Source organism: Melospiza melodia, chromosome 15 (genome assembly GCF_035770615.1).
Source record: "Melospiza melodia melodia isolate bMelMel2 chromosome 15, bMelMel2.pri, whole genome shotgun sequence".
NCBI lineage: Eukaryota > Metazoa > Chordata > Aves > Passeriformes > Passerellidae > Melospiza > Melospiza melodia.
The window spans coordinates 3,721,615-3,747,500 of record NC_086208.1 but is presented as its reverse complement, the minus strand read 5'-3'; the positions used below and the strand labels follow the sequence as shown (position 1 = coordinate 3,747,500).

At 52.1% G+C, this 25,886-nt stretch overlaps 2 protein-coding genes across 4 annotated transcripts; both read left to right on the top strand.

Annotated features, from left to right (window-relative positions):
• The first annotated feature begins 1,151 nt into the window (after positions 1–1,151).
• LOC134425126 (actin, cytoplasmic type 5) lies at positions 1,152–5,890 on the top strand. Its single transcript, XM_063169418.1, has 3 exons — positions 1,152–1,235; positions 2,342–3,338; positions 5,426–5,890. The coding sequence occupies exons 2-3, from the start codon at positions 2,352–2,354 to the stop codon at positions 5,567–5,569; spliced, it is 1,131 nt and encodes a 376-aa protein (XP_063025488.1). The 5' UTR covers positions 1,152–1,235; positions 2,342–2,351; the 3' UTR covers positions 5,570–5,890.
• Positions 5,891–6,562: 672 nt separating this feature from the next.
• UBL7 (ubiquitin like 7) lies at positions 6,563–25,212 on the top strand. Of its 3 annotated transcripts, none has more exons than XM_063169416.1 (12): positions 6,563–6,585; positions 7,233–7,421; positions 7,860–7,979; positions 8,508–8,590; positions 8,695–8,779; positions 9,933–9,990; positions 11,481–11,614; positions 11,710–11,759; positions 12,352–12,519; positions 13,277–13,399; positions 16,691–16,844; positions 25,049–25,212. In XM_063169416.1, the coding sequence occupies exons 2-11, from the start codon at positions 7,238–7,240 to the stop codon at positions 16,826–16,828; spliced, it is 1,143 nt and encodes a 380-aa protein (XP_063025486.1). In that variant the 5' UTR covers positions 6,563–6,585; positions 7,233–7,237; the 3' UTR covers positions 16,829–16,844; positions 25,049–25,212. The 3 variants fall into 3 exon arrangements, with proteins under 3 accessions (XP_063025486.1, XP_063025484.1, XP_063025485.1); XM_063169414.1 differs by lacking the exon at positions 25,049–25,212 and adding an exon at positions 16,932–17,069 and having other exon boundaries at positions 6,565–6,585; XM_063169415.1 differs by lacking the exon at positions 25,049–25,212 and adding an exon at positions 16,932–17,069 and having other exon boundaries at positions 6,570–6,640.
• The last annotated feature ends 674 nt before the right edge of the window (positions 25,213–25,886 follow it).

Genomic DNA, 25,886 nt, shown 5'->3' with positions numbered 1-25,886 from the left:
CCCCGTTTTTTATGTCCCTCCTTCACTTTTAGGGTCATTTTTGATGTGTCTCCCCTGCTTTTTGTGTCCCTCCCTTGCTTTCAGGGTCATTTTTTGGTGTCCCTCTCTCACCTTTTGTGTCTCTCCTCTGTTTTTTATGTCCCTCCTTCACTTTTAGGGTCATTTTTTAATGTCTTTCCCCTGCTTTTTGTGTCCCTCCCTTGCTTTCAGGATCATTTTTGGTGTTCCTGCCTCACTTTCAGGGTCTCCCTTCTGTCACTTATTGTGTCCCTCCCTCATTTTTTATGTCCCTCCCTCACTTTTAGGGTCACTTTTGGCTTATCTCCCTCACTTTTAGGGTCTCCCCTTGTCGCTTTTTGTGTCCCTCCCTCACTTGCAGGGTCTTTCCCCCGTTTTTTATGTCCCTCCTTCACTTTTAGGATCATTTTTGGTGTCTCTCCCCCGCTTTTTGTGTCCTTCCCTCACTTTCAGGCTCTCCCTTCTGTCACTTTTTGTGTCCCCCCCCCACATTTTTTATGTCCCTCCCTCACTTTCAGGCTCATTTTTCGTGTCCCCCCCCCTCACCTTCCCGTTCTCCCCGGTTTTCCGAGCCCGTTCCCGCACTCCGGAGGGCGCGGACCGAGTTTCCCCCACCCACACCGGGGTTTCAATGCCCCGTGCGAGCCCTCCCGGCCCCTTTAACCCCCATTTTAAACAGCGCTCGGGAACCGCCTGCGAGAATTAAACCCGCACCGAGGCCCGGTAATTAATGAATTAACTAATTAATGTTAGCTTTTACCGCTGGATTCACCGAGGGCTCCGACCCGACCCTCCCCTCCGGCGGAAATACCGAGGGACCCCCCGCCCCCCCCCCCCACCCCACCCGCCCTTTAGCACCGCGCTTTCCCCCGTTACCTCCCGTGGCGGGTCCCGCCGGTCCGTGCGCGGCCGCCTCAGCTCCTCCTTCCTCCGGTCCGTCCTCCCCTCCTTCCTTTCCCTTCCTTTCCCTTCCCGTTCCTTTCCCTTCCTCCTTCCCCCTCCCGCCCCTTCCTCGCCCGGCCGGAAGCACCGGAAGCGCCCGCGCCGCTTCCGGGAACGGCCCGCGGGGAGAGGGGAGGGAGAGGGAAAGCCGCAGCCAATCAGAGAGCGCGCTGCCGGCCGCCATTCCGGTTCCGGGTGGTATAAAAAGCGCGCGCGGCGCGCGGGCCCGGCAGTCGCGGAGGAGGCGCCGCCGGTGGCTGAGGGAGCGCGTGAGGGTGAGCGGGGCCCTGAGACCGTCCGGAGCCCAGCGGGACATTGGGAATGGCTTTTAGGGGTCGCCCCGTGGCTGTTTGGGCTTTGAGGCTTGGCTTAGGGGTCCCTCGGAAGGGGTGTTAAGGTCCCATTATGTCTATTCGAGCTGTGAGGGTGGGTTTAGAGGGGTTCTCTGTGTCCCTTTGAGCCTTCAGCGTGGGGTTAAGGATCTCTCAGGGGGATTTAGAGGCTTCTCCGTGTACGTTGGAGCTTTCGGGGGGCATTTTAGGGCTATGTCTCTCGGAGAAGGGGTTAGGGTCCCTTCACGTCAACTTAGGCCCTCAGACGGGGCTTAAGGCCCCCTCCGTGTCTATTTGGGCAGGTTAGGGGTTCCCCAATTTGGCCTCTTAAGGCAGTGTTAGGGGTCCCCCGGTGTGTATTTGGCATCATAGGACAGTGTTAGGGGTCCCTCAATGTCTCTTTGGGGCTCTAAGGAGGATTAGGGGTCCCTTGATGTATATTTGGGCTCCTAGGACAGGGTTGGGGTGCCCCAATGTCTGTTTGGCCTCTCAGGACAGGGTTAGGGCTCCCCCTCATGCCTGTTTGGGCCCTTAGGCAGAGTTGGGGGTTCCCCAATGTTTATTCAGGCTCTGAGTGTGGGATTTGGGATTTCTCCATGTCTGTCTGGTCCCTCAGGGAAGGTTGGGATCCCCTGCTGCAGCCATTGGGTGGAATTAGGGCTTCCCCCGTGTATTCGGGCCCTTGGGGTGTGTGGGCTCTGGCAGGGATGGTGCTGGGGACCTTAATTCCCTCAGGTCTGTGCTGCTGGGGGGCTGTGTAGGGGGATCCCTGCAGATCCCTGGGACACGACAGGAATCTCACAACATTTTGGGTTGGAAGAACCTCAAGGATGTTTTCACTCCCACCCCCTACCACAGACAGGGACGCCTTCCACAGCCCTGTGCTTGTCCTCTGGGGGACTGCATTTATTCCTACGCGTGTTCTGAGGGCATAAAGCGATATTTAACCTCCCTGCCTTGCCCTGCAGACCCCTCAGGGCTAAACTCCCACCCTCCCTGGTGCATCCCTGCCCATCCCCAGTGCCACCCTGCTGTCTCTCTGCCCTCAGGCCGGGCGGGATGGCGGACGAGGAGATCGCTGCCCTGGTGGTGGACAACGGCTCGGGGATGTGCAAGGCGGGGTTCGCGGGGGACGACGCGCCCCGTGCCGTGTTCCCCTCCATCGTGGGGCGGCCGCGGCACCAGGGCGTCATGGTGGGCATGGGCCAGAAGGACAGCTACGTGGGCGACGAGGCGCAGAGCAAGAGGGGCATCCTCACCCTCAAGTACCCCATCGAGCACGGCATCGTCACCAACTGGGACGACATGGAGAAGATCTGGCACCACACCTTCTACAACGAGCTGAGAGTGGCCCCCGAGGAGCACCCGGTGCTGCTCACCGAGGCGCCCCTCAACCCTAAAGCCAACAGGGAGAAGATGACGCAGATCATGTTCGAGACCTTCAACACGCCGGCCATGTACGTGGCCATCCAGGCCGTGCTGTCCCTCTACGCCTCGGGCCGCACCACGGGCATCGTGATGGACTCCGGCGACGGCGTCACCCACACGGTGCCCATCTACGAGGGCTACGCCCTGCCCCACGCCATCCTGCGCCTGGACCTGGCCGGCCGCGACCTCACCGACTACCTCATGAAGATCCTCACCGAGAGGGGCTACAGCTTCACCACCACGGCCGAGAGGGAAATCGTGCGCGACATCAAGGAGAAGCTGTGCTACGTGGCGCTGGACTTCGAGCAGGAGATGGCCACGGCCGCCTCCTCCTCCTCGCTGGAGAAGAGCTACGAGCTGCCCGACGGGCAGGTGATCACCATCGGCAACGAGCGCTTCCGCTGCCCCGAGTCCATCTTCCAGCCCTCCTTCCTGGGCATGGAGTCCTGTGGCATCCACGAGACCACCTTCAACTCCATCATGAAGTGCGACGTGGACATCAGGAAGGATCTGTACGCCAACACCGTGCTGTCCGGGGGCACCACCATGTACCCGGGCATCGCCGACCGCATGCAGAAGGAGATCACGGCCCTGGCTCCCAGCACCATGAAGATCAAGGTGGGCAGGGGGTGCTGCTTGTGAGGGTCCCCAGGATGAGCTGAGAGATGAGATTCTGACTCCATCTTCTCAGAAGGCTGATTTATTATAGTATATTCAAACAATACTATACTAAAGCTGCCCTAAAGAAAAAGATGAGGAATCTGGTTCCATGTTCTCAGAAGGCTGATTTATTATTATATTATATTCAAACAATGCTATACTGAAGCTACCCTAAAAAGACGAGGAATCTGACTCTATATTCTCAGAAGGCTGGTTTATTATTATATTATATTAAAATAATGCTATACTAAAACTATACTAAAGAAAAAGATGAGGAATCTGGTTCCGTGTTCTCAGAAGGCTGATTTATTATTATATTATATTCAAACAATACTATACTAAAACTACCCTAAAGAAAAAGACGAGGAATCTGACTCCATCTTCTCAGAAGGCTGATTTATTATTATATCATATTCAAACAATGCTATACTAAAGCTACCCTAAAGAAAAAGATGAGGAATCTGGTTCCATGTTCTCAGAAGGCTGATTTGTTATTTTGTGATAATATAAAAGAATGCTATACTAAAGAAAAAGATGAGCAATCTGACTCTATATTCTCAGAAGGCTGGTTTATTATTATATTATATTAAAAGAATGCTATACTAAACTATACTAAAGAAAAAGATGAGCAATCTGGTTCCATGTTCTCAGAAGGCTGATCTAGTATTATAATATCATTTTATGATATTATATTAAAAGAATGCTATACTAAAACTATACTAAAAAAGATGAGGAATCTGCCTCCATGTTCTCAGAAGGCTGATTTATTATTATATTATATTAAAAGAATGCTATACTAAAACTACACTAAGGAAAAAGATGAGGAATCTGGCTCTATGTTCTCAGAAAGCTAATACATTATAGTATATATTATAATGTATATTATATATTATTATAATGCTGTACTAAAGGAAAAGATGAGGAATCTGCCTCTGTTCTCAAAAAAGGTGATTTATTATTTTATGATATTATAGTAAAAGAATGCTATGCTGTTGCTGTCACAGACATGTTTTCTGAAAAATCCTTTCACTAGGATTTTTCTCCTGAGAAGCTGAGAGGCCTCAGAAAAGAAATGTAAACAATAGAGATTGTTTACCAACAGGTGCATCTTGGATTGGTCTCATGTGAATTGTTTTCACTTGATGACCAATGACAGCCTGGCTGTGAGCAGTCACAAGATTTTATTATCATTCCTTTCCTTGCTAGCCTTTCTCTTTCTTTAGTATAGTTTTAATATATCATTTTCTTTTAATGTAATATGTGGTGGTGTTCACAGGGGTCCCAGGATGAGGGAAGAGATTGGAATCTTGACTCTGTGTTTCAGAAGGATGATTTATTATTATATATATTAAAAGAAAAAGATATGTTAGAACTATACTAAAAGAATAGAAGAAAGGATTTCATCAGAAGGCTGGCAAGGAAAAGGAATGGTAATAAAATCTTGTGACTGACCAGAGAGTCTGAAACGGCTGAACTGTGATTGGCCATTAATTAAAAACAGCCACATGAGACCAATCAAAGATGCACCTGTTGCATTCCACAGCAACAGATAATCAATGTTTACATTTCATTTCTGAGGCCTCTCAGCTTCTCAGGAGAAAAAGATCCTAGCAAAAGGATTTTTCATAAAATAGGTCTGTGACAATAATATATATCATAAAATCATGTTTCAGAAGGCTGATTTATTGAGTCAAGATTCTCATCTCTTCCCTCATGCTGGGGACCCACAAACTCCACCACACCATACTAAAGAAAAAGGATCCATCAGAATGCTTAGCAAGAATTGAATAATAAAAACTCATGACTCCTCAGAGCCTTGACACAGCTGGACCACGATTGGTCATGAAATTAAAATGATCTCCAAAATCACATTCCAAAGCAGCAAAACGGGGAGAAGCTGAAGCAGGAGAAGAAATCCTGCTTCAGAAGGGGTTTTTCAGGAAATGTGCCAGTGACAGGTGGGGAGGGCAGGGTGGGCACAGGGGGTGGCACAGCTCTGACCCCCCTCTCTCTCTCTCTCTCTCTCTGTGTCTCTCCTGGTGCAGATCATCGCCCCCCCTGAGCGCAAATACTCCGTGTGGATCGGGGGCTCCATCCTGGCCTCGCTCTCCACCTTCCAGCAGATGTGGATCAGCAAGCAGGAGTACGACGAGTCCGGGCCCTCCATCGTGCACAGGAAATGCTTCTAGAGGGGCTGCTGGCACCCCCCAAACCCTGAACCCTGCTGGCAGCACCCCCTGACCCTCCTCTCCCTGCCAGCAGCACCCCCTGCCACCCCAGACCTTGTTATTCCACTGCTCCATTCCCTTGTCCAGGTACTGATTAGTAATTAGTATGTGTGTGTGTTTTAATGGCTCGTTAGGCTCCTCTTCCTCGGGCAGAGGGTTGTTCACTTTCCCCGTGTAACACCCATAGGATGACACTAAAGTTAGGTTTGTCACCTTGTCACCTCTAGGTTCCTTTATAGGAAAAGAAATAAACTTCCCAGGTTTAAACACTAAAAAATAAAAGCTGATTGTGCTTGCTTTCTTTCAGGGGTGGGTTCTCTATCCCCTTATTGGGGTGAAAGGATTTGGGATTCTGAGCTGGCTTGAAGTTAAAGCTTAGCTTGAATTTTGTTTTCTGAATTCTCTTTAAATCCCATCACGGCCCCTGTGCTGCTCGGACCATTTTAAGAGCTGTTAGGCAGCAAAGCGTGCCTGGAATGTGGCTCTTGCAGCCTGACTGGACTTTCATGGTAACTTGGCTTTTTTTAGAACACAAACAGCTCTTCTTGTCAGAAAAAGTCGGTGCCTTGGCACAGAACTTGGTCACCGGAGCAGTGGCCTCTCCTTTTTTGGGAGAGGATGAGGAGATGGAGCAGCGGATAGTGCTGAAGAGCGGGCAGCTTCGCACAGCTGGGCCCTCCGGCGTTGGTGGGGTATCGACGGCAGCTGCTCGCCCACGGGGGAGGGATGGCAGCCGCTTAATTACTGAGGTAGCGTTAATTAGAGGTGATTGTGGCGGGGGAGCGACACGGCACTGCGCACCCCTCGCCGCGCTCCGGTCTTTAAACCCTCGGCCGCCCGCCCATTGGCTGGTCATGGCAGAGCCAGCCAATCAGCAGCGCCTTCGCCTCGGGAGGGCGTTACCTCCAACTCTGCCGGACTCGATTTCCCAGCGCGCACTGCGTTCCGCACAGCACTTCCGCTTCCGGTCCGTTGGGGTGAGGTAGCACGGAGCGGGGAGGGCCTGGGGGGCGACGGCCGGGCCCCGCTGAGGTGGGGAGGGAGACACGGCCGGGATCCCCGTGAGGTGGGGAGGGGGACACGGCCGGGATCCCCGTGAGGTGGGGAGTGAGATATGGCTGAGATCGCCCTGAGATGGGGAGGGGAAGGCGACACGGCCGGGCCCCCATGAGGTCGGGAGGGGAGGGAGACACGGCCGGGATACCCCTAAGCTAAGGGGAGAGTCTGGGGGGAGAACAGCCGGAATCCCCCTGAGCTGAGGGGAAGGAACTGGGGGAGCACGGCCGGGGGATCCCCCTGAGGGGATAGGAGGGTATGGGGGGAGAACGGCCGGGATCCCCCTGAGCTTAGGGGAAGGATCTGGGGGAGCACAGCCAGGATCTCCCTGAGCTTAGGGGAAGGATCTGGGGGAGCACAGCCAGGATCTCCCTGAGCTGAGACGGGGCTTGGGGTCCTGGGGACGGGCAGCCGTGGCCGGGCCCCTGAGCTGACGGGGATCGGGACTCTGGGGATGGAGGAGCCATGGCCGGGACCCCGCTGAGCGCCGGGGCTGTGTCTGGCTGTGCCCGATGGGTGAGGGAGGGAGGCTCGCTGTGTGCGGGGTGTCACTCGGCCGTGTCCCCAGGCGCCATGGCCCTGCCGGAGTGGCACATCGCCGTGAAGCTGGCCGAGCAGCCGCTGGCCCCCAAAGCCATCCTGCGCCTGCCGGAGACCGAGCTGGGCGAGTGCCCGCTGGGCGGCTGCAGCATCTCGCACCTCAAGCAGCTGATCACCGGCAAGCTGCAGGAATCCATGCCGGACCCCGAGCTCATCGGTGCGTGCCCCGCCGGAGCCTGGCGCTGTCCCGCCGCTTGGGGACACCCTCGGCCCGTCCTCGCCGCGGCCGGGATGTAACATGCCGCTGCTGCTGTTGGGAGGGCTCGGTGTTCCTTCCCTGTTTCCTTGGGATCACGGCGCTCCAGCCGCGGCAGTGCCCTTGTTCGGGAATATTTGGGCTTTCCACCAGCTCTGTGTCCTTGTGAGAGCTCTCACGGGAGCTGAGAGGGAGGTCAGCTCTTACGCAGGTGGTGACTCTGCCATCCCCTCTAGATCAGCTCTGTGATTTCCCTCCTGGTGCTCAGCTCCACAGCTTCCCTGTGTTTTTCTCTACCCAGCTGCTCAGTAACCCCTTGGGCTCCAAGGCACACTTAGAGACCCCCAGCTGGTTGTGAGAGCACCACAGGTGTTTATCTTCAGCTGTTTCTCCCCCCAGACCTGATCTACTGTGGCCGGAAGCTGAGGGATGACCAGACCCTGGATTTTTATGGAATCCAGTCTGGCTCCACTGTCCATGTCCTGCGCAAGTCCTGGCCTGAGCCTGACCAGAAACCAGGTGAGGAGCTGTGGGGATTGCCCCTTGGATTCTCCTTGGGATGTGTTTTAATAGGGACTGAGCTTCTCTAGGGGTTCACTGCTGTGGAGGTTTCCAGGGGAATGAATCCCTGTGTTTGGGAACTCCCAGCAGCACCTGGGTATTGATTTTCCTGATGACACAAGAGTTAAGCAATGAGCTGTGTGCCATGGAGAGAGGGATCATGCCATCTTTAATTGCCTGTGATCCATTCTAGGGCACTGTCAGGGGATGTGGAGCAAAGCCCCAGGGATGAGCAGGCTGCTGAGTGCCTGACTGTACAAAAACAGGAGCTTGAGCTGGCATTCCTCTAATGGCACATGTGGGAGGATATTCCTGACTATTTTTATGATGTGAGAGTGCAGCAAGTCATTACTCTGCGGTGACTGCACCCAATCCAAGGATGTTGGAGGATCCCTGTTGCAGCATGGAGGTCCCAGTGGGCTGTGCATGGCTCTGAGGGCTGACAGAGGCCCAGCTCTGTTTTGTTGTGGTGTTTTCTCCCCTCAGAGCCCGTGGATAAGGTGGCAGCAGTCCGGGAATTCCGTGTGCTGCACACTGCCCTGCACAGCAGCCCTGCCTACAGAGATGCTGTGAGTGCTCTGCTCCTGGGAGGGGGGGAATTCAGCTGTCCCCTCCCTCTGGGGACGCCCCCACAGTGAGTGACATTGCCAACCTGCTCTGCTTCCCCTGGCAGGTCTTCAAGATGCTGGGAAACAAGGAATCCCTGGATCAGATCATTGTGGCTACTCCCGGCCTCAGCAGCGACCCCGTGGCTCTGGGTGAGTGGCTGTGATCCAGAGGATCTGAGGAGAGGTTGGATTCCTGTTGGGGGAAGGGACAGACACAAATCTAGGTTGAATTCCTGGCAGGGAGAAGAGAGAGTTAAAAAACCCTCATTTTTTTGTCCCTTTGGAGCGTGAGTTGGTGACTGCTGAGGTGTCAGTTGTGCTCCATTGGTGGTTTGGGGATGGATCCTGGCGTCAGAAGGGCCAGGGAAAGGAGGGTTGGAGCTCTCATTGGGGGTGGATCCTGGCGTCAGAAGGGCCAGGGAAAGGAGGGCTGGAGCTCTCTCCTTGATTTCAGAAGGATCAGGGAAAGAAGGGAAGGATCCTGGCTTCAGAAGGATCAGGGAAGGGAGAATGAAATTCCCTCCTTGGGAATGGATCCTGGCTTCAGAAGGGTCAGGGAGAGGAGGGATGGAATTCTCTCCCCACTACAAAGTGCTCCAAAGTGGTGGATTAAATCCATCCTGTTGTGGGATGGTGGCAGTCCAAGGCAGGTGGAATTTGGGATGTCACAGAATGGTTCACTAAACCCAGCCTGTTGTGGGATGGTGGGCAGTCCAAGGCAGGTGGAATTTGGGATGTCACAGAATGGTTCACTAAACCCAGCCTGTTGTGGGATGGTGGGCAGTCCAAGGCTGGTGGAATTTGGGATATCACAGAATGGTTCACTAAACCCAGCCTGTTGTGGGATGGTGGGCAGTCCAAGGCTGGTGGAATTTGGGATATCACAGAATGGTTCACTAAACCCAGCCTGTTGTGGGATGGTGGGCAGTCCAAGGCTGGTGGAATTTGGGATATCACAGAATGGTTCACTAAACCCAGCCTGTTGTGGGATGGTGGCAGTCCAAGGCTGGTGGAATTTGGGATGCAGTCCCAGCCTGGCTGCAGGGAGCTGGGGCCCAGCCTCCACTCTGCCCTTGAGGTGGAGCACCCATGGGATTTGCAGGAAAAAGCCCCTTCCCTTTTGTTCCTTTTGTCCCTGGGGTGTGTGACCAAGAGCCTCTTTGGGAACACAAAGGCTTCAGAGGAACAATGGGGAGTGTTTGTGGTGTTTACTCATGAGTCATTTCCTGGAAAACAATTGCTATTTATTTGTCCCTGTGGCTTTTGTGTATCCTGTCTCACTGCCTTTCCTGGTCCTTTGCAGGAGTTCTGCAGGACAAGGATCTGTTCTCTGTGTTTGCAGACCCCAACATGCTGGACACGTAAGTTCCCCGAGCTGGGGCAGTGATTCAGCAGTGCCTTTGTGTCCCTGTGTGTCACCTGGGTGGGACAGAGCTCTGCTCCTGCCTCCCAGGCTGGGTCATTCCTCTCAGGAAACGTGGATCCACCACTTGGGTTAATCCAGAGGGTGTTTGGTGGGAGGCAGGGCCATCATAGCCTCCAGATCAGGGTTCAGACCCGGGTGAAGTGCTCGCAGCAGAGAGCTGCTCCCATGAAAATGTTGGAAAAGTCAGCATGGGTCCAGAGGGATCCTTGGAGAACCAAGGAAAGGTCCAGCATGGGTCCAGAGGGCTCCTTGGAGAACCAAGGAAAGGTCCAACATGGGTCCAGAAGGATCCTTGGAGAAGTGAGAAAAGGTCTGGCATTGGTCCAGAAGGATCCTTGGGAAACCAAAGAAAGGTCCAACATGGATTCAGAGGGATCCTGGAGAACCAAGAAAGTGTCTGATGTGAATCCAGAAGGACCCTTGGTGAACCAAGACAAGGTCCAACATGGATCCAATAGGATCCAAGGCTGGGTCCACCATGGGTCCAGAAGAATCCTCGGTGAGCCAAGGCCTGGTCCAGTATGGGGTCCAGAATGATCCTTGGTGAACCAAGGCAAGGTTGGGTCGAGGAGGGTACTTGGTGAACCAAGGCCAGGTCCAGCATGGATCCAGAAGGATCCTGGGCCAGGGCCAGCATAAATCTAGAACATCCAAGGTCAGATCCAGTGTGGATCCAGAAGGATCCAAAACCAGGTCCAGTATGGATCCAGAAGGATCCTTGGTGAACCAAGGCCAGATCCAGCATGGATCCAGAAGGATCCAAGGCCAGGTCCAGCATGGATCCAGAAGGATCCTTGGTGATCCAAGGCCAGGTCCAGCATAGATCCAGAAGGCTCCAAGGCCAGGTCCAACATGGATCCAGAAGGATCCTTGGTGATCCAAGGCCAGGTCCATCGTGGATCCAGAAGGCTCCAAGGCCAGATCCAGCATGGATCCAGAAGGATCCTTGGTGATCCAAGGCCAGGTCCAGCGTGGATCCAGAAGGATCCAAGGCAGGTCCATCGTGGATCCAGAAGGATCCCTTGTGAACCAAGGCCAGATCCAGCATAGATCCAGGAGGATCCAAGGCCAGGTCCAGCATGGATCCAGGAGGATCCAAGGCCAGGTCCAGCATGGATCCAGAAGCATCCTTGGTGATCCACGGCCAGATCCAGCATAGATCCAGAAGGCTCCAAGGCCAGGTCCAGCATGGATCCAGAAGCATCCTTGTTGATCCAAGGCCAGGTCCATCGTGGATCCAGAAGGATCCAAAGCCATGTCCAGCGTGGATCCAGGAGGATCCAAGGCAGGTCCAGCATGGATCCAGAAGGATCCCTGGCTGCCTGAAGGACTTTGGGCCAGCAGTGGTGGCAGTGCCCGCGGTGCCTCAGGGCTGGCTCCTGGCGTGCCCCGTGCCCTCGCTCAGCCGTGCCCGTCTGTGCCCAGGCTGATCCCGGCTCACCCTGCCCTGGTGAACGCCATCGTGCTGGTGCTGCACTCGGTGGCGGGCAGCACCCCCCTGCCAGCCCCGGACACGTCCTCGCGCGCCATGGCCCTGGGCTCCTACCGCGACATGCCAGGTACGTCACCTTGGTGCTCAGCCAAAAACTCCACGGGGATCTGCTCCCAGTTCCTGCTGCTTTCCCACATCCTTTCATTCCCCTTTCTGTTGCAGGTGGCTTTCTCTTTGAGGGGCTCTCTGATGATGAAGATGACTTCCACCAGGTAAGCCGCCAGGTTGGGTGAGCACTTCTTTCTGGGTTTCATTTATAGCCCTGAGACTCCCAAGCTCTTCCTTTCCTGTCTGGTGAGCAGCACGAGCTGCTCTGGCTCCCCAGGGGGATGTGGAGACAAACATATTGATCCTGGCTGCTTCCATGCTGCTCAGAAGAGGGCTTTCCTCAGTACTGAACACACAACAGGAAAATGGAACAGAGGAAATGCTCTCACAGCCATAGTGGAGCGTGGGAATGTTGATCCCTGCCTTTTCTGCACTCTTCCTCTCCACAGGACAAAGGGTTCTGTACGAAAAACTGGATATATGGGTTCAAATGTGCCTGTAGCAGGGAATTGTTTTGTTCCAGGCTAACATCACCGTGGTTTGGGGCTGGTGGATGATAGATTGAAAGGTTTCCTGCCAGTTTCCACAGCTGACTCTGTGGAAAAAAGGCACATCCCACTCTGGCATGTTTGTCTTTCAGAAGTGTCACCCTTGGGACATTTGGGTATGGTAGGACAGGGATGTGTGGTTTGACTGGGACACAAACACTGACAGAGGTCACAGCTGGGGCTTTTCTCTCTCTCTGTCTCCACACAGAGCACCAGGTCCACCCCATCCAGCAGCACGTCCGGCTCGCGCCCGGCCTCGCTGGGCTACGCGGGGGCGGCGGGGCCGCGGCCCATCACCCAGAGCGAGCTGGCCACAGCCCTGGCCCTGGCCAGCACCCCCGAGAGCAGCTCCCACACACCCACCCCGGGCACACAGGTAACCCTGGGGCTGCCTCACCTGCCTCTGCTTTCCCTCAGGGGTGGGTTCTCTTCCCTTTGATCCCACCCTGGTAACCCCTGGGGCTGCCATTACTGCCTCTGCATTCCCTCAGGGGTGGGTTCTCTTCCCTTTGATCCCACCTTGGTAACCCCTGGGGCTGCCACTGCTGCCTCTGCATTCCCTCAGGAGTGGGTTCTCTTCCCTTGTATCCCACCCTGGTAACCCTGGGGCTGCCACTGCTGCCTCTGCATTCCCTCAGGGGTGGGTTCTCTTCCCTTGTATCCCACCCTGGTAACCCTGGGGCTGCCACTGCTGCCTCTGCATTCCCTCAGGGGTGGGTTCTCTTCCCTTTGATCCCACCCTGGGCATCCAGGGAACAGCCAGCACCAGCCTGCATCAAGGCTGGCACACCTGGCTCTTCATTCCCTCATGGATGGGTTCTCTTCCCTTTCATCCCACCCTGGGCACTCAGGGAGCAGCCAGCACTGGTCCTGGTCAAGACTGGCACATCTGGCTGTTCATTCCCTCAGGGAAGAGTTCCCTGTGTGATCCTAACCCTGGCACACCTGGCTGTGCCTTCCCTCATGCAAATTCATGTGATCCCTATCTTCCACACACTCCCAGCACCCAGGGACAGCCAGCACAGCCTGGTCAGCTCTGGGGCACCTCCCTTTCCTCCTGGGATGGAGAGTGAGGGGTGCTGCAGGTGTTGCTGTGTGCTGGTTCCTTCTCCTCACCTGTCACCCCCTCCTAGGGCCACTCCTCCGGGACGTCCCCGATGTCATCCAGTGTGCAGTCAGGGACCCCCATCACCAACGACCTGTTCAGCCAGGCCCTCCAGCACGCCCTGCAGGCCTCAGGGCAGCCCAGCCTCCAGGTCAGTGGCATTCCCTGGAATCCTGCACCCCCTGGCATCTCCCAGCTGCCTCCTGTGGTGGGACATCAGCCTGGAGGGGCATCACTGGTGCCTTTTTTGGGCTACCTGAAAACAGAGGCCAGACAGCATTAAGGGAATAAAAAGCTGTTCTGTTTATTGAAGGGCCATTTGGGGCAGATGAAGCTACACCCAAAAATGGACCACATGTTTTCAGACTTCTGTAAATTTGGTCCATTTGCATATTGGGGGGAATCTGATTACACCTTCAGGTAATGAAGTCATTTACCCCAAGTCTCTGAAAGCAGAGGCCAGACAATATTAAAAGAATAAAAAGCAGTTAATATTTATTGAAGGGCCTTCAGGTACATTTTGGGGAGATAAAGCCCCCCCACCAGGGGCTACACCCAAAAATGGACCAATGATCACAGGCTTTCAGACTTCTGTAAATTTGGTCCATTTGCATATTGGGGGTTAAGAAGTTTCTAAAAGCAGAGGCCAGACAAAATTAAAATAATAAAAAGCAGTTATTTTTATTGAAGGGTCATTTGGAGCAGATGAAGCCCCCCCCAGGGGCTACACCCAAAAATGGACCACAGGTCACAGGTTCTCAGACTTCTGTCAATTTGGTCCATTTTCATACTGGGGGCTAATCTTCCAATAAAACCTTCAGGTAATGAAGACATTTACCCCAAGTTTCTGAAAACAGAGACCAGACAAAATTAAAAGAATAAAAAGCAGTTGTATTTATTGAAAGGCTTTGGAGCAGATGAAGCTACACTCAAAATGGACCAATTATCACAGTTTTCAGGCTTCTGTAAATTTGGTCCATTTGCATGTTGGGGGTTAATCTTCTGATTACACCTTCAGGTAGTGAAGTCATTTACCCCAAGTCTCTAAAAGCAGAGGCCAGACAATATTAAAAGAATAAAAAGCAGTTAATATTTATTGAAGGGCCTTCAGGTACATTTTGGGGAGATAAAACCCCCCCCACCAGGGGCTACACCCAAAAATGGACCAATGATCACAGGCTTTCAGACTTCTGTAAATTTGGTCCATTTGCATATTGGGGGTTAAGAAGTTTCTAAAAGCAGAGGCCAGACAAAATTAAAATAATAAAAAGCAGTTATTTTTATTGAAGGGTCATTTGGAGCAGATGAAGCCCCCCCCAGGGGCTACACCCAAAAATGGACCACAGGTCACAGGTTCTCAGACTTCTGTCAATTTGGTCCATTTTCATACTGGGGGCTAATCTTCCAATAAAACCTTCAGGTAATGAAGACATTTACCCCAAGTTTCTGAAAACAGAGACCAGACAAAATTAAAAGAATAAAAAGCAGTTGTATTTATTGAAAGGCTTTGGAGCAGATGAAGCTACACTCAAAATGGACCAATTATCACAGTTTTCAGGCTTCTGTAAATTTGGTCCATTTGCATGTTGGGAGTTAATCTTCTGATTACACCTTCAGGTAGTGAAGTAATTTCCCCCAAGTCTCTAAAAACAGAGGCCTGACAAAATTAAGGGAAGAAAAAGCAGTTATATTTGTTGAAGGGCCTTCAGGTACATTTGGAGCAAGACCCCAAAAATGAACAATGGCTCACAGGTTTTCATACTTCTATAAATTTGGTCCGTTTTCATATTGGGAGTTAATCTTCTAATTAAACCTTTGGGTAGTGAAGTAGTTTGCCCCCATTTTGCTCCTCCAGCTCACTTTTGTTTACATTTCTGGGGCCTGAGGCAGTGAGATGTCCTTGATTGCCAGGCCTGGAGAGGAGTTGTTGTGTCTGCCCAAAATGGGAAAGCAGCAGCTCACACTGAATATAGAATTAGAATTACACAAAGAATTACAGGATTACAAATGTATGAAAAATGTAAAATCTAAAGTCCCAAGGCATCATCACAGCCACTGCAGAAGTACTGGGTGGAACTGGGGTGGAGGTGTTATAAATGCATATTATAGTGTTGGCTTTTTGCAAATATTAAGATAAATACTGTATGTATAATGTTAAAAGAACTTTTATTTCTGCTATTAACAAAAAACTTATACATAGTAGTAGCTAATCTAGTTATAAATGAACTCTTTTTAATCAAGACAACATATAATGAAGACCTTGCTAGTAATATACTATCAATATTTATCATCTGAAGAAAGTATAGACCAAGCCCAGACTAAAAGTAATAAAGAAAAAAAGCCAAAACCACAACTACGAAACATGCATACTCTAAAAAAGCAAACCCAAAGAAGAGCCATACAAAATAGTTCCTAAAACAGATAAACTAGTTTATAGAAAAATGTAAATATACATAGGAATCTGTGAATATACAAGCTAATGTAATAGAAAAAGTATTTTAAAATATCCCTGAAAATAAATGTGCTCTTGGCTGATGCACCCAGCCATTATCTTTACTATCTTTATCTCCTATTGTCTTTTATTAAACTTTTAAATTTTGCCAAACAAACCAAACCAGCTATTTCACAGGGGGTGGTGGCTTTGGGGACTTTGCAACATCACTGAGCTTTCAGGAGCTGTTTGCACAGGAGCTGCTGAGGTGGGTGGGAAACACATTCACTCTCCTATGAAAATATAAACATTTGAAAACCACAATTTGAAAGTTAAATAAAGGACAATAGGAACAAGGAGCACAGAGCAAAGGTTATTGTGGCATCAGCCAAGAGCCCCCTGTTATCTTTGGGGATATGTCCTGGTTTGGGGCAAATTTAACCCTAACCCCTGAAATACCTTTAATTACATCAGCCCTTTGCATATTCACAGACCCTTGTGCTCAGTAAACTTTTCCCCAAACTGGTTTACATGTTCCAGGAATTGTTTAGCATATCTCTGCTTTGGCTCTGCTCTTTCAGAGCATGTGGATTCCTGGATTGTGGTTTTAGTTCCTTTCTATCCCCTCCAGTTCTGCCTTCAGAGGGTGAGTGCTGCTGGCTGGCACATCTGTGCGGGTGTGCTCATCATGTGTGGCACATCTGTCCAGGTGTGCTCACCCTGTGCTCAGTGGGTGTTATCCCATCCCAGCAGGCACTGTGACACAGCACACTGATATCAGATTCTGGACTGAGCTTAATGAACAGAAATAAATCCATATCTTTTTAATAAAGTCACTTCAACACCACTCATCTAAAATCCATTTTTATATCTGCAAAAAGCCAATATTATAATGTGTGTCTATAACAGGTGGGACCCTGGGCAGTGGGAAGGGCTGCTGGTTTTGCTGCTGGGATTCTCACACCGAATCTGCTGAGATTCTCACCCCAAACTTCTCCTTGCTGTGAGCAGAGCCAGTGGCAGCCCCAGCTGCAGCAGCTGCGGGACATGGGGATCCACGACGACGAGCTGAGCCTGCGGGCCCTGCAGGCCACAGGAGGGGACATCCAGGCTGCCCTGGAGCTCATCTTTGCTGGGGGGGCCCCCTAAACCTTCTGCTGGACTGGTGAGTTGTGCTGAGGCAGCAGCTGGGCTGGTTCTGTGCGTGGGGAGCACCGAAGGCAGCTCCAAATCCTCTCTCCAACCTCCTCAGGACTCTGCACGGAGAAGGGAAGAGGTGGCTCGGGGCTGGAGACGTGGCCCCTCCAGCTGTGCAGTGTTTATCTGTCACCACTCTCTGCCTGGATGTTGTTTCATTCCCTGCATTAAAAGGGCCCTGCTCAGTTCCCTGCCTGCTGTGTGGGTCGTGCTCTGTCCTGGCTGTCTTGCAGATCCCAGCAGGGCAGGAAGGGGAAGCATTGCTGGCCAGGGGTTATGGACAGATCATGAACAGGACAGGACTGCTGTGGAACACATCTCAAGCTGTTTATTTTCCAGCATCACTCTCATTACATGGTTATGACAATGGGAAGATGCCAGCAGCAGATAACTTAATGTCACAACTCACTTTAAAAGTTTTTTGGCCAATCACACAAAGCAAAAGCACATTGGTATTAGTTCTATCCAACCACTATAAACACGTGTACCTTCTGTTAAAACAGTACTTGCTTATCTTGAATACAATACCTACTTGTAAGCCTTAAAACACAATGCACAGAGCTCTATTATTAACCTTAGAACTTCCTCATGTCTTGCTAGATAAACTTTTTTGTAGTTTAGAGAGTTATTCTAGCCAAGTGTTAATACGCAGACCATTGTTCTAGTTGTCCTTATTTTCTACATCTTATATAACTTTCCTGCTGACAAATCTAATGGCTCTCACTTAGCTCTAATTGCAGTTCTGCTGTCTCTGAGCCCTGCCTTTTGCAGCTTTCCCAAAACCCTCAGATTGTGGGAATCCTTAAAAACTCAGCCTCGGTGGGATGTGGTGCTGTCAGCAGAGGGCACGGCCACCACGAGGTGACAGTGACAAAGAAATGACAGGGGCTGAGTGGGAGCTGGAGAAATGCCCGGTGTGGGTTCCTCCACGTGCAAAGCCAATTAACGGCGTTCGCCTTTAATTGCAATCAGTGGGGGCAGTAAAAAGCCCGGCCTGGAGCCGGGCCCGGCATCGCTGGGGCTGCGCGCCGGGGTTAACGAGGCGAGAAAGCGGCAGCGGGTTCTGGGAGCAGGGAGCGCTCTCCTGCCTCACCTCCGGGCTGCCGTGCTGCCCTCTAATCCCCGCACAGCGCTGTGATCCTCGCCGATAGCATCGCGGTGTCACCCTGCAAGCCGGGATTGTTCTCTGCGGGGAGCCCTGCGCTGATAGGCTTTAATCCTGTCGAGAGGATTAATGCCCGAGGGAGGCAAGGAGGGGCTGCTGTTGTGCTCAGGCTGGAGCAGATAAGATGTGATGGACACAAATGGCTTTCCTGACACCCTCCTGGGTCCCTGCCCTCGGCACGCACACGGATTTGATGTGTGAGAAAACGGATTAATGCCTTCCCGTGCCTGGATTGCAGGGACAGCACCGAGCACATGCACAGCACCGAGCACATGCTCAGCACCCTCCCTTCCCCTGCTGGCAGCCCCAATCCTCCGGGATAACCTCGGATTAGCCGGATCACAGATGCTCCTGCCCAAAGCTGGGCAGCATTGCAGGCTCTCCCGGCCACCAGCACGTCCAGTTTGCCTTCCTGCACCACCCGAATTCTCAATTTAGGGCTCATTGCTGTGGTTTTTGTGTCAGTCCTGAGATTTTTGATCTCTCTGTTGACCCACGTTTGGCACGAAGCCGTTTTCGCTGCTATTTCTGCTTCCCGCCGCCCCCAGCGAGCTGAGAACTGCCTGGATCTTTTTTTTTTTTTGGGTTTTTTTGGGCTGGAAGTGCCTTTTCCCAGATTTCCTTCCCCAAACGGCAGGGCTTGGCTGGGAGCAGCAGCTCAGGCACACATGCACTCGGTGCAGCAGAGAAGTTGGCAGCGCTGCCGCTCACGACATCGCTTCCCTCGCCCCGCAGAGCCGTGCCTGAGCACTGGGGGAGCTGCGGGGAGGGGGAGAGGCTCTGCTGCCTCCTGCACGGCTGGGCAGCGACTGAGCTCTGCTGCAGCAGCTCCTGCAGCAGCTCCTGCAGCACACAGGGAGCTCGGAGGGGGCTGGGAGTGGTTCTGCAGCCGCCCCGTGGGAGGGATGCTCAGGGGCTCTGCAAGGGCAGGAGCAGCAGAACAGCAGGGAAAGGCTTGAAAGGACTGGGTTAGGTTGGGGATCAGGGAGGAATTGTTCCCTTGGGGGTGCCCAGAGAGTCTGTGCTGCCCCTGGATCCCTGCCCATGGGGTGGCTTTAGGGTCCTTGTCACTGATTGTGGGTGGCTGAGCACGACAGAGACAGAGCAAACTGATGCCTGTTCCTTGTGCTCCATCCCTGGATGTGGCCTGGCAGCTCCCCCTGGCACGTTGGATCTGCTCTGCTTGGCTCTCAGTTCATCCCTCCCGCCCCTCTCACACTCCCTTCCCCAGCCCAGCAGCCCTGGCTGGGCTTTACTGGGAGCAGACTGGGAAGTCGGTGTTGCCTGACCCTGGCAGAGCAGGAGGTCAGGCCACAGTTCCCCAGCGTCAGCAGGGACCTTCTGTGTGTGACATCAGAGGGCTGCTCTTGCTCTGCTTCCCTGCTGGCCTCCCTGGGGCTGCTTCCCTCCTGTGACAGCAGGGAGGGATGGATGGCAGCAGCTGCTTTTCCTCCCCTGTTTTCCATAATCCTGTTTTGCATCCCACTGCTGGACACCTGCAGGGGGTGGAGGTTTGGCTGGGCCCTGCACCATGTGTTTCCTGGAGCCCTTCTCCTCCTTGTCTCTCTCATTTTGGGCTGGTGTCGCAGACATTTTTCCACAGAAATCTTTTCTTTCAGATTTCTGTGTCTTCTGGAAGGCAGAGGCTTCAGAAAGGAAAGTAAACAATTGTTATTAGCTGTTGTGGAATGCAATAAGATTCACTTTGATTAGCTCATTTTCTATGTTTATAATTAAGAGCCAATCACCAGTGCAAGCTAGGAGACTGAGTCCCTAGACACAACTTTGTTTGAGATTCTTTCTATCTATTCTTAGCTTAGCTAGCAGCTCTGCAAACCTCTCTCTATATTCTATTTAGTGTAGTCATAATGTATTATATATAATATCTTAATAAATCAAGCCTTCTGATCAAGATACAAGATTCACCGTCTCTCTATCACCAGCTGCGACCCACTCAGGCACAGTAATAGGCTGGTTTATCTCTGCTGGTTCATTTTCCAGCAAAAAGGTGGAGTGGAGGCAGAGCAGAATCTCCCAGGTGGCTTTTGCAGTGCCTCAAGCAGTGTTGGACAGATTTCCATGGGATAGTGTTGGCTCCTTGCTCCCCCAGCCTGAGAATTCCCAGTTTGTCCCAGTCACATCCTGGAGCTCCACACCTTGCCCTGAGCACATAAATTCCAGAAAATCGGTGAAGGTGACTTTCCCTGATTCTCCAGGATTTGTTGGGCAGGTACATCCAGCAGGAGCAGCAGCAGGAATTTGTCTGGCACAGCCTTTGCCCATCAACTTGCCTTTTTTTGCAGAGGTTTCCTGGCTGCTCCCAGCTTTGTCCTTGTAGGAAAGGCCAAAACACACCAAAAATGTGAGTTTTTCTTCCTTTCCCAGCTCTGTGCTGGTTCAGTGAGCTGAGGGGACAACAGAAGAGGGGACAGAGGTGTCCTTGGCAATAAGGACATTTTAGCCTTACTCTTTCTCAGGGGAACTCTGGAGAAAGGAACAAAATTCTGATTTGGGAAGGCTGATGAGGAGACAGCACGGAGACAGGACAGGTGACACATCCCAGTGACTTGTGTCCTGTGGGGTTTGCTCCCTTCCCTCCATGTTCCTGTTCAAGTAACAAAAAAGGAGCTCTGATTTCAAGCCCTCAAAGCTCCCTTTTAAGGTTACAGAGTTGAGAGGCCCCACGTCATCCACAATAAAAACCAGGCAACTATTTTAATTTGTGAAAGCAGAAATGGGCTGAAAATGTCACCCAGTGAGAATATTTCTATTTCCTTATGTTCCCTTTTATATTTATAGTGTTCTAATATTCATAAACGTGTCCCAAAATCCCTTGGAGAGGGTTTCCCCCCCTGCCTCTATCTCTGAAATAAATGCTGATTTAAGAGCAGGGTCTGCTGGTTCAGCAGGGATGAATTAATTCAGGGCTTGAGTTGGAGCTGTGGGGTTCCACTCCAGGAGCCATAAAAGCATCAGAGGGGGTCCAGAATTCCTTTTTTTTTTCCTGCAGGGGCCAAGAACAAAAACTGGAGCAAAACCTTGGAGCAGGGTAAGCAGAGAAAAACCCATTTCTAAGAGATTTTCCAGCATCTGGCTGTGAGAGGTTGGGGCGCTGTCAGAGCTGCGTGTTGGGAACAGACCCCACACGAGGTTTGTGGCCAATCTGTGGCCTCTGTGTCACCCCTGGGGGTACCTCAGGTGCCAAGGCTGTGGGACTGGGGCACGTCCTGGGTGCCAGCAAAGCTTTTAGGGTTCCTTTTGGGGTGCTTTGGGTAGGAGGAGGTGACATGACAGCCAGGGCAGAGGGGCAGTCAGCAAAGACATTGTCCCCTGATGTTGCAGGAGGAGCCAGCCCAGCAGGTCCCAGCATTTTCCTGCATGGTGCTGGATTAAAGTTCTGGAATGTTCTGCCCAGGGAGGTGCTGGAGTCCCCATCCCTGGGTGTGTTTAACAAAGCCTGGATGTGGCACTGGGTTTAACTGAGGTGTTGGAGCTTCATGACCTTGAAGGTCCCTTCCAGCCTGGCCATTCAGTGATTCTGTGAGTTCTGTGGATGTGTGTGCTGTTCCTGGGGAGGGAAGCAGTGCTGGCCCCTCAGGGTCCCTTTGTGGGGTTTTTCTGGCTGCCCTGAAGCTCTGAGCCTGGAGGATTCTCACTTACACATCATTTAATCACCTCAGCTCCTGCCAGCTGCTGTCTGCTCAGATGAGATCCCAGCTGTTTTAATGCCTTGTGAAGGCTGACCTAGAGCAGAGGCCAGACAGAGCTCAAGAATAAAGCAGGGATTTATTAAAAGGCCTCCATGGATCCCCCTTGGGCAGCACAAGAGCCCAGCCAGGGCTGCACCCGAAATGAACCCAAAATGGTCACAAAAATGGACAGCTGGTCACGGGGTCTCTCACTTTTATAAGTTCTGCTCCATTTGCATATTGGAGTTCATTGTCCAGTTACACTCCAGCCCATGCAGTCCCACCCTGCTTGTTTTTCTCTCTCCAGCCCACGTTGTTTGTACCCTTGGGACTGAGGTTTGGGTCATTTGTCCTTGGTCCCCAGCTAGAGCAGGAATTGTTTTGTCTCCCTGCTCTGTGCACAGGGCTCACCATCCCCTAACATGAAGCCCAGACCCACACACAAAATATGAAAAACAGAAAAGCTAAACCTGAGGCATCAGCTTTGTTCTCCCCCCACCCCATTCCTCGTGCCCATTTTCCTCCCTGAGCTGATCCCTGTCCCAAAGGGGCCCTGTGGGAGCGGGCTGGCCCCACAGCAGGTGCCAGGCAGCACCAGGAGGGACAGATGGGACATGGGAAGAAAGGAAAGCTCTTCTCTGCCCAGCCCAGTGCAAAAACGAGCCAAAGGATGTCTGGGGACATGCTGCTGGAAGAGATGGAGAGCTCCCCACATGTGTGCTGGTCCCTGTGTCACCACAGCCACCGTCCCTCTGCGTCACCAGCCCCGGGTGGCTCTCAGGGGTCACACTGGAAGGAGAAGCAGGACAGGGCCCTTTTCCCTCCCTTTTTTCCTTGTCTCTCCCTTCCTGTCGAGACAGACCCTGCTGCTGGAAGAGCTCCAAGGTCACAGCCAAGGAGTTTGCTTTTCCTGAGCTTGAGTTGATGAGGCCTGAGAGGGCTCTGGCACTTGGCCCAGCAGCCTCTCCAGAGCCAGGTGAGTTTGTTTGGACTCCCTGCAGAAAAATGCAGGCTGGAATTCCAGGCAGATTGCAGAGGGGTCACACCTTAACCAGCTGTGTGCAGGAGGATTTTGTGTCTCTTCTAGGGCTGGTAAGGGGGGTTATCATCTTGGTATGGGGATGGTGATGCTGGAGCCTCCCTGGGCATTCCAGAGCTGCTGGCAGATGTGGGAATCCCGTTTTGGGGAGCCTGAGACATGGCCATCCCCATTGCAGTGCTGCCCTGGAGCACAGCACACAGGGAAGTGTTACAGAGCTTGCAAGGGTTGCAAGGTGAAGAGAGAGACAGGAATGTTCACCTCATGTTCAGAAAGCTTGATTTATTATTTTATGATATATATTACATTATGACTATACTAAAAAGAATAGAAAAAAAGTTCTCAGAAGATAGCTAAGCTAAAAATAGAAAAGTTCTGTGTCTCAGCACAGAGTGAGACCCAACTCTGCTGTGAGTAGTCAGTAAATCTAAACATCTACCTGAGACCAATCACAGATTGGTTACATTCCACAGCAGCAGATCACCTTTGTTTACACTTTGTTGCTGAAGCCACAGCTTTTCAGAAGAGGGGAAAATCCTAAGAAAGGATTTTCCACCAAAGACGTCTGTGACAGGGCAGGAAGGCTCAGGAACTGCAGAGCACCTGCTGGAACCTCAAAGGACACAGAGCTCTCATGGTGGGACTGTGGTGAGCAGAGCCACCCATTCCTGTTCTTTCTGTTGTTCTAACCTTGTTTCACTGGCTGAGACTCCACACTGGATTTTGTTAACTCTGCCTTTTAGGCACCCCTGCCTCATTTCATGCCCCACCAATGAGTCCCCTCTTGTGGGAAATGAATTTCTAGCAATTTCTCCAAGTTTGATGTTTGTTTACAAACACATACTATGTAAACATATTATTTTTGTTTACATAGTATGTAAACATACACACTTTGTAAACTTACTATTCGTATGTAAACAAATATCAAACTTGGAGAATTTTCCACAAATTCATTTCCCACGCCCTCTAAGGATGTGACACCTTCAGATGTGATGCTCCAGAGGGGGTTTGGTGACAAGGGTGGGCTGTGGCTGTGACCAGTAAATCAGATTGTGACACTGCTCTGGGCAAGCCCCTGGGCTTTCCTTTGGAGGCACAGGAGGAAGGGGACTCCCAGCTGACGTTTTATGCTGCTCTCAAAATCACTGAGTGCAAATCAGATCAGTCACAAGTTCCCTTCTGGCCAAATCTCTTGGGAAATCTTTTCTGGGGGGCGAAATCTTCTGGGAAATCACATCTTGGGGCCACATGGCTTTCCTGAGTGGTTTGTAAAGCCCTGGGGGTGGCTCTGAGCTCATTTGGGCGCCTTTGGTGGCACTTGTGCTGTCCTTTACCATGGGGGAACTTGTGCCAACTGCTCAGAGCTCCCAGCCTCAATCCAGCTTGAAGAGGTGAGCCTGGAGAGCTGGGCAGTTCCCAAACTCTGCAGGGCTGTGGCCTTGGGGAGGGATGGTTGAGGTTTTTTGGTTGCTGCCTGCCAGGAACGTGAGCTGGGAGGGAAAATTTGGGTGTGGAGAGCAGAAACTGCAGCAGCTGATGAAGGATCTGCTCTGCTCACTTCCCTCCTCACTCTGTCAGCTGGGAAATGAAGGGTCTGTCAGCACCACGAGGAGCTGTGAGGGGATTTCACTGATTGCTGCTGCAAAGCCAGCCTGTTCCAAAATGAGGACTGGGAGCTCTGATCTTCCAAAGTTCTGTCCCAACCTCCTGGGCTGACAGTCCTTCCCACAGGATTTCCCAGGTGCAGCATCCCAGTCTTTTCTGGGAAGGGTGATGGAAAGGGGGATGAGGAACAATCTCATCCTTTGTCCAGCTGATCCCAGTGGAAAAGGGGATGAGGAACATCCTCATCCTGTGTCCAGCTGATCCCAGTGGAAAAGGGGATGAGGAACATCCTCATCCTGTGTCCAGCTGATCCCAGTGGAAAAGGGGATGAGGAACATCCTCATGCTGTGTCCAGCTGATCCCAACCTTGTCTGGGAAGTGCTGATGGAAAAGGGGCAATGAGGAACATCCTCATCCTTTGTCCAGCTGATCCCAACCTTGTCTAGGAAGGGATGATGGAAAAGGAAGATGAGGAACATTCTCATCCTTTGTCCAGTTGATCCCGGTCTAATCTGGGAAGTGCTGATGGAAAAGGGGATGAGGAACATCCTCATCCTTTGTCCAGCTCAGCAGGGTCCCTCTGGCAGTGTCACACCTGCTTTGTGCACAGCAAAGGTCCTGCCTGGCTTAGCCAGAACTGAGATTTCTCTTGTTGTTCCTTTTTTCCGTGCAAGATCCGCCCTGTTGGTGCTTCCAAGGGTCACATTCCTGGCCGAGGGAAGGTAACAGATCTGTTTTTGTGGATAAAACCACCACGAGCCTGCTCGGGTGCCAAGTGCAATCTGAGCTCTTTGGGTTGCCTGGGCCACAAACATGATGAATAAAACTGTTCCTCTTGGGGAAAAAAAAATCTGTGCTTCTGACAAGATTCCTGGGGGAGGCTGCCTCCTGATCCGTGCTGGAAGCGAGGCGCATGATCTGGGAGAGAGCTGCTCACGAGTTGTGCTGGGGAAGTTCTGATCCCAGAGTGGAGCAGATGGAAATTTCTGCAGGAAAGGGCTGAGCTGCTGCCTAGAATCTGATGCTGCCTGCTCTTGAGCTACCCAACTCAATCTGGGAGCTCCTTGCCTGCTTTGGGAAGGGTGGTTTTCATTCCAGCACCTCCTGCACACCGGGCCAGCCTGGAAATGGGGGCTCTGGGGAGCTGTGCTGCTCTGCAGGGGTGGGTTTTCCTGGGGGCTGTGCTCTCCACATCCTGCCCATCTCCTGGAATGGCTTTCCCAGGCAATGATCTCATGGTTCTGGGAGCCAGGCTCCCCCCTGGCTGCCCTCACCCTTCCCTCTGAGGCTGTCTGGAACAGCTGGAAGTGCTCCAGGACGGGCTTGGAGCAGCACCCTGGGGCCGTGGGAGGTGTTGGGCACTAAGGTCCCTTCCACCCCAAACACTCCTAAAATCCTGGGGGAGCTTGAGTCCTGAAAACTCCTTTTCCAGGAGTGGTTTTGGGGAAAAACCTCCTTTTTCAAGAGTGTTTTTTGGGCAAAAAACTCCTTTTTCGGGGTGTGTTTTTGGGG

Excerpts from the sequence above, each read along its gene's own strand:
- LOC134425126 (XM_063169418.1), top strand. The coding sequence starts at position 2,352 with ATGGCGGACGAGGAGATCGCTGCCCTGGTGGTGGACAACGGCTCGGGG. Across the intron at positions 3,339-5,425 it reads CCAGCACCATGAAGATCAAG|ATCATCGCCCCCCCTGAGCG; the intron begins GTGGGCAGGGGG and ends CTCCTGGTGCAG.
- UBL7 (XM_063169416.1), top strand. The coding sequence starts at position 7,238 with ATGGCCCTGCCGGAGTGGCACATCGCCGTGAAGCTGGCCGAGCAGCCG. Across the intron at positions 7,980-8,507 it reads TGAGCCTGACCAGAAACCAG|AGCCCGTGGATAAGGTGGCA; the intron begins GTGAGGAGCTGT and ends TTCTCCCCTCAG. Across the intron at positions 8,591-8,694 it reads GCCCTGCCTACAGAGATGCT|GTCTTCAAGATGCTGGGAAA; the intron begins GTGAGTGCTCTG and ends TTCCCCTGGCAG.